Source organism: Podarcis muralis, chromosome 6 (assembly GCF_964188315.1).
Source record: "Podarcis muralis chromosome 6, rPodMur119.hap1.1, whole genome shotgun sequence".
Lineage (NCBI taxonomy): Eukaryota > Metazoa > Chordata > Lepidosauria > Squamata > Lacertidae > Podarcis > Podarcis muralis.
Genome location: NC_135660.1, coordinates 65,418,388 through 65,434,485, shown reverse-complemented (window position 1 = coordinate 65,434,485; position 16,098 = coordinate 65,418,388). Strand labels below are relative to the sequence as shown.

Genomic DNA, 16,098 nt, shown 5'->3' with positions numbered 1-16,098 from the left:
CTTGGAGGGACACAGGTTTCCTGCACCTAAAAGTTCCACACTCCTCTCTAATGATGATCAAAAAGGGAAAATATACATTATTGAGTTAGCACTAGGGCACCACAAGTTGGGTGTGTTCACTTGCTTGAAGAAGCAGAAAATGAAGCTCCAAACAGTATAATTTTGCTGATGCAGCTGTTGAGGACAGGCTGGGTCCAATTGGAAAGCAAGACACAGCACCATGTCTGCCCTGCCTCATTGGTTAATTATATCTAGGGTTGTCATTTACCGTATTTTTCGCTCTATAACACGCACCTGACCATAACACGCACATCGTTTTTAGAGGAGGAAAACAAGGAAAAAAATTCTGAATGAAACAGTGGATGTATCATTTTTGTGCTTCATGCTGTGGCCACAGACATGTGATCTGATGGTGAATTTGGGGTAGCTCAATGCAAAGATCCTGAGGATCCATGTGGATCCATGCTTTTTAACCACATTTTTGCACCATTGCAGCCCCAGGCAACAGTGGGTGTGTGATTTTTGGGGGGCAGGCTGCTATGTGATCTGATGGTGAATTTGGGGTGGCCCAATCCAAAGATCCTGAGGATCCATGTGGATCCATGCTTTTTAACTACATTTTAAGTGGGGAGGGAAGGAAAAACACAGAAGGGAAAAGGAGCACGCGAGCGGTGTGCAGAGAAGCAGCTGGCTAAGAATGCAGGAGGGATTTAACTGGAGGGAGGAAAGAAAGGCAAAAGTTTCCCCAAACCGAAGCCAGCTCTCTCTCTCCTGTATGTTTTCTGGCTGCCTGCGAGGAGCACGGAGAGGAATTAGAAGGAAAGACCTCTGCTTTCCCCTCTGCTTGCCTGGAGGGGAGGGGATTTGCCTGCTCTTTGTTCCGTTTGAGCAAACACAGCAATGAAACACAAGCGAGTGGGCAGTAAGACCCTGAGGCAGAATGCAGGAAAGCAGCAACTTCCTCTTTTCAGGTTTCCCTCTCCGACTCAACGCACGATTTGATTTTTGCTGATTTTTGTTCCTGCGCTCCCCTAATCGGCTCCAGGGACCCCCCCCCCCACATTCGCTCAATAACACACACAGACATTTCCCCTTCCTTTTTAGGAGAAAAAATCTGCGTGTAATAGAGAGGAAAATACAGTACATAAATGCATCCTAGTTGATTTATTCTACGAATTCTAATTGATAAAATCTACATCTGAAGAAGAAAGCAAACTTTCCATTGATTTTAAATTAAATTCCATTGATTTTAAATTGTGTCATATGTGTGTGCTTGTGTCTTAGTATGCACTATCTCAGAAGGGTAATTTATTCCCACGAGAGAGAGGAGGAATGAATGCCTCTTTGTAGAAGAAAAAACAAAAAAAAAATCCTTCTAGTAGCACCTTAAAGACCAACTAAGTTAGTTCTTGGTATGAGCTTTCGTGTGCATGCACACTTCTTCAGATAGTGTGCATGCACACGAAAGCTCATACCAAGAACTAACTTAGTTGGTCTTTAAGGTGCTACTAGAAGGATTTTTTTTTGTTTTGACTATGGCAGACCAACACGGCTACCTATCTGTCTTTGTAGAAGGCAACTGACACCCATACTTTTATAGGTACTTACATTCCAAATGCTTAAATTTTCAAAATATCTGCTACCCAATTTTTACACAGAACACTCAATCAAAATATCTTATTTGGCTAAATGTTGCATTCCTATTTGTAACAGTTTGTAATGCCATTATTTCAAAACCCCACTGTATGCTTGCGCAGTATTTTAAAAGAGATAGAGTGTTCTCAGTTGCATCCAACTAACTTCAAATTGCCTTTCACTAACCTTTGCCAACTGTTTGTTAGAAATGCTACAGGGAGAGACTGGGGGAGAGGAAACTCAGTCTTAGGTATGGGCAAAATAAAAAAATTCCTTCCAGTAGCACTTTAGAGACCAACTAAGTTTGTTATTGGTATGAGCTTTCATGTGCATGCACACTTCTTCAGATACTTCTTCAGATACCTCCAGATAGTTGGTCTCTAAAGTGCTACTGGAAGGATTTTTTTTATTTTTATTTTTTATTTTCCTCGACTACGGCAGGCCAACATGGCTACTACCTGTAATTAGATATGGGCAGTCATGGGCAGGAATTCCATTCCAAGATGGCGGCGCGTTCATACGCTGCGGCTCTGAGCTCCCAATACCTCACCTACTCACGCACAAAACTGGTAAACATTGGGCTCACAAGAAAAATAGAGATAACTAGAGAGTTTCAAAGGTCCCACTGTATACCAAACTGCATAGTAAGACCTCCAGGATCTCTATGGATTGTCGACGGGAGGGGGAAGTGCCGAAAGAAGCGAAAGAGAAAAGAACGAAAGCAAAAACGTGGTTGCAGAGCTGGTCTGTTAACCCGGCTTCGAAAAAGACCCACGAGACCAGCACTGCCAAGCGTCTTCCTGACCAACACCAGATCTCTCGTCCACAAAATTTACAAACTACAGCTGCTGATGGCAGCAAACAAGCTTCTTTGTGAGAGCTGTGTGGTAATTATTACAGAAACTTGGCTACATTCAGCAGTACCGGATGTGGCAGTTGAGCTGATAAATTGAATAATTTATTGCTCTGATAGAAATAGTGATTCTGGTAAAGCTAGGGGCGGAGGAGTCTGTATTTACATATACAATGGTTGGTGCGTTAACAGCAAAGTAGCTTACAAGTATTGCTCCCCAGATCTAGAATTGATGGCAGTTACATGTCGGCCATTTTATTTGCCCAGAGAAGTAACTGTCATAATTATTATAGCTGTTTATATTCCATACGATGCTAATGTCAGTGCGGCACTTTCTAAGCTGTATGACGTCATCTCCGAGCAGCAGCATATCCACCCAAAGGGCGCCCTTGTTGTGGCAGGGGACTTCAATCAAGCCTGCCTAAAGACGGGTTTTTCCTAAGTTTGAACAGTTTGTGAAATTTCCCACTAGAGGACAGAATATTCTAGATCTCGCGTATTCCAATTTGAAACAGGCATACAGGGCAATCCCCTTCCCCCACTTAGGCTCATCCAACCATTCTTCAGTTTTTCTATGTCCGAAGTACATCCCTCTCAGGAGAAGAATTCAGTCAGTTATAAAAACAGTTAGAATTTGGCCAGAGGGTGCTCTTAGTCAGCTCCAGGATTGTTTTGAGAGCACTGATTGGAGCATGTTTGAACATCAAGATCTGCATAGATACACAGATGCTATACTCTCCTATATTAAAGTGTGCATCGATAATGTAACATCGCAGAGATGCATTAGACTCTATGGCACCTGTAAACCATGGATGACTGCTGAAGTAAGAGGACTCCTGAAAATCCGGGATTCTGCCTTTAAGACAGGGAATATAGACATATACAGAGAGGGGAGAATAAATCTCAAAAAAGGCATTAAGGCAGCAAAACAACAGTATAAGCTTAAGGTGGAAAATTACTTAGCTGATAACATCATGAAACAAGTGTGGCAGCGACTGCAGCACCTAACCAACTACAAGGGCAATACAAGGAACATGGTTAAGACTGATGCCTCATTGACAGAGGGACTGAACACCTTCTTTGCTCAGGGAGCGGTTGCTTGGGTTTTATCTTCTAGGGATAATTACCCTATCAAACTTTCACCTCTTCCCCATACCATTCTGACCCAAGAGTCCTGGCCCAGAGATGACTTGTTATTGAGGAGATCTTACCCCTCTATCGGGGAGGTTAGTATGGGGTCTGGGACTCCCACTATTGAAGGGCTAGGGAAGAATGGCGGTGGGGCTAAATATCACTATTGGCGAAGGGTTTTGAGATGCAGTGATGCTCGAACCCCTTCCAATCTACGCCCCGTCTCAAGGGACAAGCGTAAGGCGAGCAGGGATTACCAACCTCTGTCATTGGTGTTGTGGTACGGGAAGGCGAAGTAATCTCCATGAGATAACACCTCCAGGTTTCTCTGTCCTCCATCAATCGCGGACTGTGGGTCGGGGGGGAGAAGTAGTGTTATTAATCCGGGCATTGAATGTGTTGGTCTCGTGTGGGGCACCAAGGAGAACTTGGCTGTCTGGCTGGTGTACCGACCACCTAGCACACTGGCAGCCACCCTGTCAGACCTGCTGGAGGTGGCGGCAGGCTGGGCCTTGGAGTTTCCAAACATTTTGGTCCATGCCGATGCCGCCCCCTCCTCACAGGCTCTGGACCTAGTGACTTCCATGGCAACACTGGGGCTCTCCCAGTTTGTTATGGGCCCAACCCATCAAGCAGGCCACACACTGGATTTGATCTTTGGTGCTGGCATAGATGTGATCATGCTCCCCCCTGTGGAAGTGCCATAGTCTGATCACTACGCTCTGAAAGCCATGATTGACTTCCAGCTCCTCTCCTGCTCAGGTGGCGAGCCTATTTGGGCTCGCCCGCGAAAACTGATGGATCCTGATAGATTCCGTCTGGCCTTGAGGGACCCTGCTCCTCTTGGCGACTCATTAGATGACCTTGTCGAGGACTGAAATAACTGGCTCTTGGTGGCCATCGATGAGATTGCGCCTAAGCGCCCTCTGCGACCCCGTCAAAACCAGGCCCTTGGTTTACCGAGGAGCTCCGGAAAATGAAGCGGGATCTCAGATGGCTAGAGCGAGTATGGCGACAAACTTGTGAGGGAGCTTCAAGAACATCTTATAGGACTCTTATGAAAGCCTATGAGATGGCTATGAAAGCTGCTAAGAAATCTCACTTCGCAGCTTCCATTGCATCCGCTAGCTCTCGCCTGGCACAACTTTTTAGAATAATTAGGTCAATAACGTCCTTAGGAGGACAACCAAAGTCCTGTTGCCCCGCCGTGACCTCCCTGCCAATTTAGATACAGTGACAGAACTGGAGGCCCCTTGACTGTCTTCGGGTCCAGTGTTAGAACATTTCGATTGGATACTCCCTGCTGATGTGGATAGACTCCTCCAAGCTGGTAGGCCCACCACCTGCCTCCTCGATCCGTGCCCGTCTTGGCTGATTAGAGCGTGCCCAGATATCACGCGGACCCCCCCTGGTTGAAATTATCAATTTGTCCCTTGACACAGGGATATTCCCAGGGGAGCTGAAGGAAGCAATGGTGTGTCCGCTCTTAAAGAAAACTTCACTAGATTCTTTAGATCTATCCAATTACCGCCCAGTTTCAAATCTCCCATATCTGGGTAGTTGTTATTATTATTATTATTATTATTATTATTATTATTATTATTATTATTATTATTATTATTATAGCATCTACACAGGTTCTGCATAGAGGAGGTAGGTCTTCAGTTCACAGATGCCGAGCCTCTTCTTCCTTCCAACAGCAGCTCAAATGGTCAAATGGAGTGTAATATAATTGGTATATAATTACTTATTTCAGAATATGAATTTGAGCATGAAGCATGAGAAATAAAGTAGTTGCTGGTGCCCATTGGGACTGGTAGGACAGAAGCCTGGTAGTCCCCACAGTAGGTGGAGCCAGAGCCAATGAAGGGCAGAGCCAACTAATTCTTCCCCACCCTCCTCCCAGCTGTGTTCTAGAAGGGCAACACTGAGAGTAAGGAGAAGGAAACTGACAGGTAGGGCCACCTTTCTGATTGGAGGCAAGTAAGCAGGTAGGCAGGACCAGGATAGGACAATTAGCCCTAATAGACCAGTCTCCACTAGAGAAATATATAATAAAAACATTACAGATTTGACTACAATAATTTTAAGGGTGTTTTTGACATTCTACCTTTTTAAATTGTTACCCTATAGGTTCTGTCATACTATATTTTAATCCAAATACTAATTGGCTTTGTGCAGTCCTATATGTAGGAATACAACTGTACAGATTGCCATTGGAACCTAAAAAGCGCTCGAAAATTAGGAGCATTGCCTACCAATCATGCAGTAAACTCACTCTCTCATGGGGATCGGAGGCTGTGATTTCCGCTTTAGTTTCTTCCTGACCACACAGGAAATAGCATCAGAAAGGGACCTCTCTTTGGGAGCTCTGTAAGTCTGTTGTGGTGTTTGAATCTCTTAGTTCACCTTTTCATCAGCATAGTGGCTTTCATCTTGCTTCTGTAATAATTGAAACCTTACTTTAGAAATTATGTATTTTTTATTAACTGTTTTCATCGTTTATACCCTGCCATTTAGCCAGAAGGGCTCTCAAAGCAACTTACAAAATCAGTTCTAAGACATACTGCAAATGCAGTAGTAAATTCTCAGAGTCATTTACATGGCATCTGCTTGGGAGAGGATCCTGTTGTTGACACAAGTAAGAATGGTCAAACTCACTCAGAAAGCTTAACTTTATTGGACAAATGCTTTTAGGCTATCATGTGGTCGCACTTTCTTTGTGTTCTGGCACTCTCTTCTGACGGTCACTCATTCTGTGTTGTTCATGCAAGCTACAGGGTCCACTTCTTCAAAGACTTATCATCTGTCCTCTAAGTTGTCATGCAAGCCTTCCACTTTTAAGATGATTAGCTTTAAATTTTTGGCATTGAGATATTTTACTTTTTATACCTTGGCATTGAGATATTTTTTTTCTAGATCTGAAGCTATGGAACCTTCCTTCTTTGTTATTTCTAATTCCATGGCCGCTAAATCTCCCTTGATAGCAAATACAAGGTTACTTTCAAATGATTATGATTTGGGAAATGGCATCTGGCTCTACAGTAGTTGGTTGCATTGAGTTTGTAATTTCTTCTTTGAAGATATATCTCATCGAATAAAAACAACTTTATTTCTGTCCTATCAGGAACTTATGTTGGAATTTATGATTCTCCTCCTCCACGTGTTATCCTTATGACTGAGACATAGGCTGATAGTGAGTAGCCCAAGGTCACCCAGGGAGCTTCATAGTTGTGTGGTGATTTTAACGCTGGTCTCCTACATCCTAGTCCATTTATTATCCTTCCAGGTTCTGGAAAGGCAAAGAAGTGAATACATTGGGGTGGGGATTATATTAGTAGGGTTGAAAGTTTAGGCCGTGACCTTTTTTAGCAGTTCAGTTTGCCACCTTTAAACAGTTCAGGCTCTGGTCCTATCTGGGAACCATCCCCATGAAATTTAGTCGGTTTACTTCTGAGCAATGTATGGTTATTGTGACATTAACACACACTCAAAATTGTGACAGCAGGGATCCCTTCTAAATGAAGATTGGACACTTTTCAGTTTGGTTAGGCACTAAGTATGTAAATGCAATGCTTTAGTGTCCACACCTTTGCAAGAGAGGATGGGATAAAACCAAATGGCCCTGCCCATGTGACCTTATTGGCGTCACCTACATCACCTCTTTGGTCATGTCATGTAACTATTGCAGTTAAGCACTTCTCTTTCAAGTCCATTATTTTCAATACACCTCTCACTTCTTATTTCTCCACCTTTCATGTTTGGTGGAGGGGAGTGTGGATATACTTATTAATGCTTGAAAACTTTCCACCCACAAGGTTTGCTTATCTAAGAGCAAACTGCTCTTTCTCTCTGGATTTCTTGATTATTTTCCTCCTAGGGTGCCTCTATGTATAGTACTTAGTAGTGAATCGTCTTGATCTTTGATCAAAGTACATGCACTGGCAGGTTGGGCTTCCCATTTGCCTCTGGACAAGATGCTGTGGTTGATATGCCATAGTGAAAAACTTTCTTGTCATATTTAATTTGAGTATCACACCTGGAGTTTGCTCTTCCATCAGTCATAAGTAAACTCTTGGAACCTATGGTTAAGATAGGGTACAAATTGTGACCCTACAATATTGTTGCTTTGGCACTTACTTCAGCCAGTCATATTAGTGAATTTTCAGCTTTGTATGTTAACTCTTAAAGGTACAGGGACCCCTGACCATTAGGTCCAGTCGTGCACTCATCTCGCTTTATTGGTCGAGGGAGCCGGCATACAGCTTCCGGGTCATGTGGCCAGCATGACTAAACTGCTTCTGGCGAACCAGAGCAGCGCACGGAAACGCCGTTTACCTTCCCGCCAGAGTGGCACCTAATTATCTACTTGCGCTTTGACGTGCTTTTGAACTGCTAGGTTGGGACGAGCAGGGACCGAGCAACGGATTCAAACCGCCGACCTTCTGATCAGCAAGTCGTAGGCTCTGTGGTTTAACCCACAGCGCCACCAGCATCCCATGTTAACTCTTACCTGCTTTTAATCCACTAATTTCATGATTTCCAGCAACAGTTACTCACAACGTATTTCTTCCTCTAAGGTTTCTGGGGAAGAAAATGCTGCTGTGCTTGAACTTGCAGAAAGTTTTAGCCATCAGTATTGATAGAATCAGATCCTCCCTTAAACTTCACTCCCTCTTTATTGCTTACGGCAATGGCAAAACTTAACACATTTGATTGTAAGTACCGTAGAGTTTGGAAACTAGCATATGTTCCTACTGTTAGGGATATCAGCTCAATTTTAACATCCAAAACTGCTTGTGCCACTAACATGCCTAATTGCTTATATCTGAAATATCTTTCCACTTGTTATTATCTTTACTGGTTGATCAGCTTTATTTGGTTCTAGACAACATTTTTGCATCTTGATAGACCTGCCTGTACTGTATCTGATCAGTACAGAGGTAGTTGTAAGCATCTTTGAAGTTTGGGTGCTGCAGTACTTTGTTCTTAGAGCATAGAACTTGCATGGTTGCTTCTTGTATCAATTCGGTATTATTTGGACATGGTTACTTTCCATTAGCAAGTTGAGAGACCTAGGCTGGTAGGGCATGGTCTGGTGTGTGAAATAGCAGTGCTTGATCGTCATAGTATATCAATCTTTATAGAGCTGCTGAGAGGTGGAGAAGCAGTAACCCTATTCAGATTCACCTTGAAAAACATGAGGCATCATGGTGCTAGTGTTCTTGTACAAAGTCTTATATTAATTGCACTAGCATTATAAAATCCAAGGAGCCGTATTTAATTACCCATGATCTCTGAGCAAGCAAAGGCTTCGGGAGGTAACTGGAGTTCTTTAACTTTCTCTTCTTCCATAGCATTGCAGCCTATGAAGAATATGGGCTTCTCCACTGCAATATATTTCGGAGGATAACAGGGTTAATCCTCCAAGCTACCTTTCTTAATAGGATGCATACCTGGAAGCTCTTTAATTCTCTCCACCTTCCCATCTCCTGGTAGCTCTGAACTTCATAACTATTTCTTTTCACTTGGGTCCAGTAACATTTTTATGGTTTCACTTAGGTCCCTGTTCTCTGTAGTGCTAGTTGAATACATTTCCTGTTGATCTTGCTCATGGGAGGGGAGGGGGGGAATGTGATATCTATGTATTCGGTATTGTGACATAAGGAATTATTGTAAATACAGTGTTTTGCTTGGAGCCTTGAGGTTTTTGCAGAATTGAGCTGCTTTTTAAAGCGCCTAAAAAGGTTCAGAATTAATCTTGCTTTAGTAGGCTGAACATCAAAACAAATGGAAAATCTCTGAATGTTACAGGTATCAATATTTTTCTCTTCATTTGGAATGCAGAATTGAGGGTACCTTGCTGGAGTTGGATTGTGTATATACCCTCAGAAGTGGATGATTAAGTCAGTGTTATCAGAGTTGAGTTGTCATTTTCAGTACATTAATGTACTGCTATTTAGTGGTTTTCTACAGGTGATATCCCTGGTTCAACATTCTGGCTTGAGGGTTTTTTTTGTCTGAAGTTTTAGTGTTGCATTTATGTTTGGGGACAACAACAATGACTTACAGCTTGAAAAAGAAATCAGTTACATGTGAAGAAGAATCTGGAGGATAGAAATGTTATGAACTGTGAAAGTTAATGAGAGAAATTTTCCAGTGATTTTTGTTTCATTTGGATGCAGTTTGGCAAGAGTGAGTCTGAACACTTTACGTAAACTATACCTGAATGTATTGATGCTCAGCACTGGTTAAGGTCAAAATGATTTTCTAAACGTTTATTGAATATATGTAAAATAATTCTTTACAGATGAAAACGCTGGCAGCGTTAAGATAAATTCAATAGTGTAAATAAGTCTTGAAGGATGCAATAATGGAATACTGATTGGTATAGTTTTTGTAAAATATGCAGGGATTTAAGATATGTAAAATGAACCATGGAAAGAGAAGAATGGAAGTCATTGATATATTAAGGATTTAAAATGAGTATTTGAAATTGTAAAACAGAAAATTTAATAAAAACAACATGATTTTCTAGTTTCTAATCTCAATAAATACCTTGTTTCATTTTGGGCTGAATAGAATCAACATTTGTTTTGAGTTGTACCATGTAAATGGCTTACAGTATTGAACAAATATGGCATAGATTACGAGAACTACCCCTTGTTTAAAATAACTTGTTTTCAGTATACCAAAATATTTTGTATGTGCTGCAAAGTTCGGTCATTAATATATTTAGCTATATTCCAAACTTCTGAAAAATGACTGGTGTGTTTAGAAACTGGAAAAGAACATGTCTGTGAATAGAAAATTCTGAAAAATAGTTACTTAATTATAGAAGAAAAAGCCTCCATAGCTTATAATGCAGATGCTTTCATGTGCATGCAGATCAAAGTATAGTGAAGAATGGAAAAATAATGTACAGTCCTGGTTTTGAAAACAGTTTTACGATTCTCAGTATTGGTTTGCAAAGGAAAAGGATAGTGGTTATACTATAACTTTCAGCTCTCATGATCAGAATTGGACCTGTACAAATAATCCATCCTATTCTCTGTGTGGAATATATATGAATTTAGGCCTATATTCAGATAAACTATGACAACTCAGCTGTGATTTCCATGACTAAAACAGTTGACTGCACTTTTATTTGTTTTAAGGACTGGTACTTATTTCCATACAATAACAGGAGCATGATGACTAGTGATAATTGGTGATGTGTAGTCTGTTTTGAACAACTGAACTGAAACTTAATCTTCTGTATTAGTATTTTTATACATGGTAAAGTAGACAAAAGCAGAAGATCAGTGGAGTCTAGTAGAATAAATTAGTGTTATCTTGATGCTTTCTGTGGATACTTCCTGCTACCATTTAAAATATCAGAACTACAGGGCATGCTGAAATTTCTCCTTCTGCCCGTTTCTTCTTATATTTCTACTTCTTATAATGAACTACTTATGTATTTTTGCATGTAACTTTGCTGCAATGGAAGACAGGACCTGGATAATCCACTATTTAATTAACCCCACCCAATGGACTAGAATGTGGTCTAAATCTCCCTTTTAGTCCATCTCAGCCAAAAGAAGGGAACTCACCCTGAAACTCACCTACAGGTGGTACTTAACACTATGGAAACAGGCGCTGATATGCCCAGGAACCTCACCAAAATGTTGGAGAGATTGCAGCTCCACAGGCACATACCTCCACATGTGGTGGGAACGCCCCCAAATCCAACTCTTCTGGACAGCAGTCCTACAAGAAATATGCCAAATAACTAAACCAGTTTTAGAACTCAACCCAGAACTGGCACTACAGAACACCTTCCAAGACCATAATGACCACTCACATTATACAGAGCTTATAACCCACCTACTCTCAGCAGCCAGAAGCCTCATAGCCAGACACTGGAGAGACTTGTCGGGGTGAACATGGGCCAGTGGTACCAAATCATATGGGAAACAGCCTTGCTAGAAAAGCTAACCAATAAACTGGAACTGACACGGGGACAAATAGAAGAGGGCGCCTTCACCCCGATATGGCTCCACTTCATCACATACACAGCCCAGCAAGACAACAAGAACCCACCAACAGCAATACAAATCAACCTGGTTTACTTGACCCAGCAAGCCGCCCCCCATGCAAACACACCCCATTGCAACTAATCACAGACCCTGGGCCTCCAAAGTCTCTCACTACCAAGGAAAAGTAACAAGTGAATAGAAAGATAACCTATCTAGTTGATGCTTACACAAAACCCCGCACGTACACTGTAAAAAAAATATAAATTTCACCACCACCCCTCCTCTCTCCGCTCTTCTTCCTGACCTTATACTGTTCTCAACACTAATATCTCATAACAAAGGTAAATGATCTGTAGAAAAGACTGTACAACTTGTAAAAAGAGACAAGACGTACGTTTGTAAACCAAGAAAATCTTTAATAATAATAAAAACTAACTATTGTAGGCAACCAGTCTTTTATGCAGCATCATGGAAGTGAGTGACAGAATATGGAATTAAACTGTTATAAAAGAAGAAGTTCAAGAAACATTGAATATATATAGAAAACCATTCCAAAATTTAATGGGAAAGCATTTACTGATAGCTTTTTTCTTTTCTTTTTGGTTACATTTAATTTTATAACATGCTACAGGCTTGCCAATGTTTAAGTACTGTCTTTGAAGTGTACATATTAAGGAACATAGGAATTAATTGAGAGATAAGATTCATATTCAGAAATCTATGAAAGTCAAGTAACAAAGTGTGAAAAATGGCATACATGATTAGCATTCTTGATCTTATAGATATTTTTTTATTTATTTAGGGAGTAACTATTCCCAGTCAGAGGCGCTATGTATATTACTATAGCTACCTGTTAAAGAATCATCTGGATTACAGACCAGTGGCCCTCCTGTTTCATAAGATGATGTTTGAAACTATTCCGATGTTTAGTGGCGGCACTTGCAGTAAGTATCTTTTTAAACATTTTTACTTTGAGAGGTTGTCTTCTAATATTTGTATTTACATCTGTTCACTGTTGCTCTCATTTCATAACCACTTTAATATTGGCAGAGTTAGCCATGTCTATAGACTAAGGGTCAGAGCCAACTAGCCTGGTGCACAGTGGCAGCTAGTGTAAGGACTTATACTAGCACAACAGGGCTTTCCTCCTCTGTGCCCCCCACCTCCCTCAGATCCTCTCTGGAGGGCCAGGAGACACCTAAAACAGCACATGGGAGGAGAGGGGAGGCCATTTGTCTGGCAAGTAAAAATGCTTGTGTTGATGGAACTATCGTATTAGTACAACGTTAAATTCCATTTTCTCTCTTCCCTCCCTGCCTGCTAAAGAAATTGGCTGGAGTATTCATTTGTTCACCTAAATGCTTCATTACATTTTTTCCCTGTCGCTTCTCCTTTCTAGTTTAGTTTGTAATTCAGAATGAATTATGAAATTCCCACTCTACATTCCATGTAAGAGGCACACAGCCTAATCATATGCATGTTTAAGCTGCTCGAAAATAAGTACCAATGAGTTGAATAGAGCTTATTTCCACATATGTATGCATAGGATTGTTGTCTTGGTCAGCAAGCTTATTTTGCTTTTGCTCAAATTCTTGGACAGGCAATGTAAGACCTTTCCATACTAGCCTTTAGTTCAAGCCATAAATTCTCATTACTGTATTTTCTGGTTTTTTAAAAACTTAAGATCATATGATAATATACATAATTGGTGAGTAGCTTTAGAGGTGAGAAGATGGGTTCTCAAGAGAGAAGCTTGCAGCTGTTTTGTTATTCCCTGGTCCTTTTTGCTGCTGCACCAAGCCAGGAAATTGGCTTAGTGTGTCATCTGACCCATGGTGTATAGTTAAACTCTGTCCTCAGTAAGCACAAGCTGTGTTAGAAGGGGAAAAGGAATGAGCTCCCCCGCCACATGGATACTTGGCAGCAAGAATACCTAATTTTTAAGAGATTCAGTATCTTTACACATGTAATTTGACAAGAGCTTAATTTGTTTCAACTCTATTATATTAACTGTTTGCATTAATTAAAACTTGTATGTGATCAAGTATATAGAACAAACTTTCTTCCCAGTTTAGAAAAGCATAACTGATTCTAAACAATACTTTGCTGCTATGAGTCTGAAGTGAACAAACTAGTTTGGCCTTCACATAGTCCCAGTAAGCCATAGCTTTGCTTGCCATTATGCAAACCAGGCCATTATGTTAAATCTGTGGTTCTGTTGAGTAGTTCTGTTCCTTGGTTGGCTAGACGTGTTCTAGCTAATTCAGCTGATTAAATTGCCAGTCACTTGCGTTCTAGTTGAGGCTCACTGTATAAACATTCTTCTATAGAAGGCTCTTAAGTAATCGAGTGCTAGATTGATGTATGTATTGAAAATGTCACTGTTCACAACAAACTTAACTTGGAAATGGTTGACTGCTTAGTATAACAACATTCATATTGATAGTCATGACTCAAATGCTTTAAAAATACTTGCTTCAGGTAAGTGTCTTTCTAATTCTGGACTTTAAATTAATTTTAAACTGCTTGGCTATTTTTATCATGCAGATCCTCAGTTTGTGGTCTACCAACTTAAGGTAAAGATATTCACCTCCTCTTCAGGACCCCCAAGACGTGAAGACAAATACATGTACTTCGAATTCCCTCAGCCATTGCCAGTGTGTGGTGATATCAAGGTGGAATTCTTCCATAAGCAAAACAAGATGTTGAAAAAGGTGTGTTTGTTTTAATCTGAGAAAACATTGATTTCAACCCCCCCAAATTCCTTGCAGTTCAGTCTGCTATTGGTGGCTTTAGGCATTCTACCAAAGTGATAAGGAAGGAGATATGACTCACTTAGGCTTTTCTTGTCATTGCTTCTGGATATTGTGTGAAAGGCGACAGTGCATATATGCCATCTGCCCACTTAGTATTGTATCAAATGTTATAGGAAGTCAGTGCAGATGACTGATTTCTGCTTTGTTTTCCATGACTTTACCTTAGAGATGTGGACTACCACATTTTGCACTATCTGAAGTTTCCAAACCACCAGTTGCTGAAGTCTTGTATTCATGAATGGTGGTTGTTGAGCCCAAATCAGAAAGAATGGCAACTTGCTAATTAGGTGGTTAAATGTTTCTAAATGCTTCAGTGGACCCACAAGTGCTTCAAGTCTGAGGGTCAAATCGAATATTATGGGAGGCTGCTGCTCACATGTCTGCCCTATTTATGTGTAAAGAATTAGGGTAGGATAGGTCTAATCTTAGCATAAAAGGGAACATGTTGGTACAGTCTTATCTTCTTTTGCTGTTATCATCTGAGCAACCTTCTGTGAAAAATGAGATTGCAGGACTGAAGCCCAAACATTGCAAGTGGTACCAGTAGTACTGGGCTTGTAAACTGGGGTTCCCCAGCCTTTTCCCACAGCTACAGTCCATTCCCCTTGCCACAGAAAAGCTGTTCTTTGTAGTCAGAGGATATTGGCATGACATATTGCAATTTTACAAGCTTCTCTGCAGTAATCTCAAGAGGGAATTTGTTAAAAGTCTTACTGAAATCAAGGTACACTACATCCACAGTGTTCCCCTGATCCACCTAGCTTGTAACTTTATTATTATTATTAATATTATTAATATTAATAAATAATAATAATAATAATAATAATAATAATAATAATAATGAGATTTGTCTGGCATGACTTGTTTTTGAGAAACTGATGCTGGGTCTTAGTAATCACAGCATCCTTTTCTAAGTGCTCACAGACTGACCATTTAATTATTTGTTCTACAACATTTCCTAGTATTGATGTCAAGCTGACCGGTTGGTAGTTAGTTTTTCTAACTACCAGTCAGCATTTCTTAACAGAAATGAGCAAAAACACTGAAACATAATTTCGTAGGACGAGGTTGGCTCAACTGTACCCAGTTTTTCAGCCTGTGCTAATTGAGCTGCTTTGAACAAAAGTAACTTTTGTTTTTGAACTGGATTCAGATGTATTGCATTAACAGAATGTGTTCTGGGATGGAAGCAGCCCAGTTGCACTAGGTCACTGGGAGCACTTTTGAACTGTGCTTTGGTACAGTCGTACCACCTGCAAAGGAAGCTTTCTTTGCTGCTGGTTTTTGCACGATGAGAGTATTTTAAAAAAAGATGTTGCTATAATCGGCTTCAGCACAAATAGAATACAATTTGCATTTCTAGTAAGTTTCATTCCTATTTTTAGCAACCTATTGTATCCTATATACCAGAGTGTCCTCTGCCGCTGTAATAATGAGATATAGTTGCAGCCAACATCTTTCACCCAGATCATCAACAGTTATCCAAATCAGTAATTCCTAAATAATTCTGGAATCTAGTTAGGTTGGTCTGCCTTTAGAGATTTGTGGACTTACCTGGCTTTATGCCCGGAAAGCACAGATGAGTGTGCATTTAAGACATTAGAAGGTTATGATCCTGACTATCACAATGGTGTCTTAATACACA

The 16,098-nt window shown here is 40.7% G+C and overlaps 1 protein-coding gene across 1 annotated transcript in view; it reads left to right on the top strand.

Moving 5' to 3' along the window:
* The window catches only part of PTEN (phosphatase and tensin homolog), a 52,910-nt gene that overhangs the window by 29,077 nt on the left and 7,735 nt on the right, over positions 1-16,098 (top strand). The window contains exons 6-7 of the mRNA XM_028729680.2: positions 12,440-12,581; positions 14,185-14,351. Coding sequence (XP_028585513.1) covers positions 12,440-12,581; positions 14,185-14,351 — 309 coding nt within the window. The remainder of the gene's footprint in view (positions 1-12,439; positions 12,582-14,184; positions 14,352-16,098) is intronic.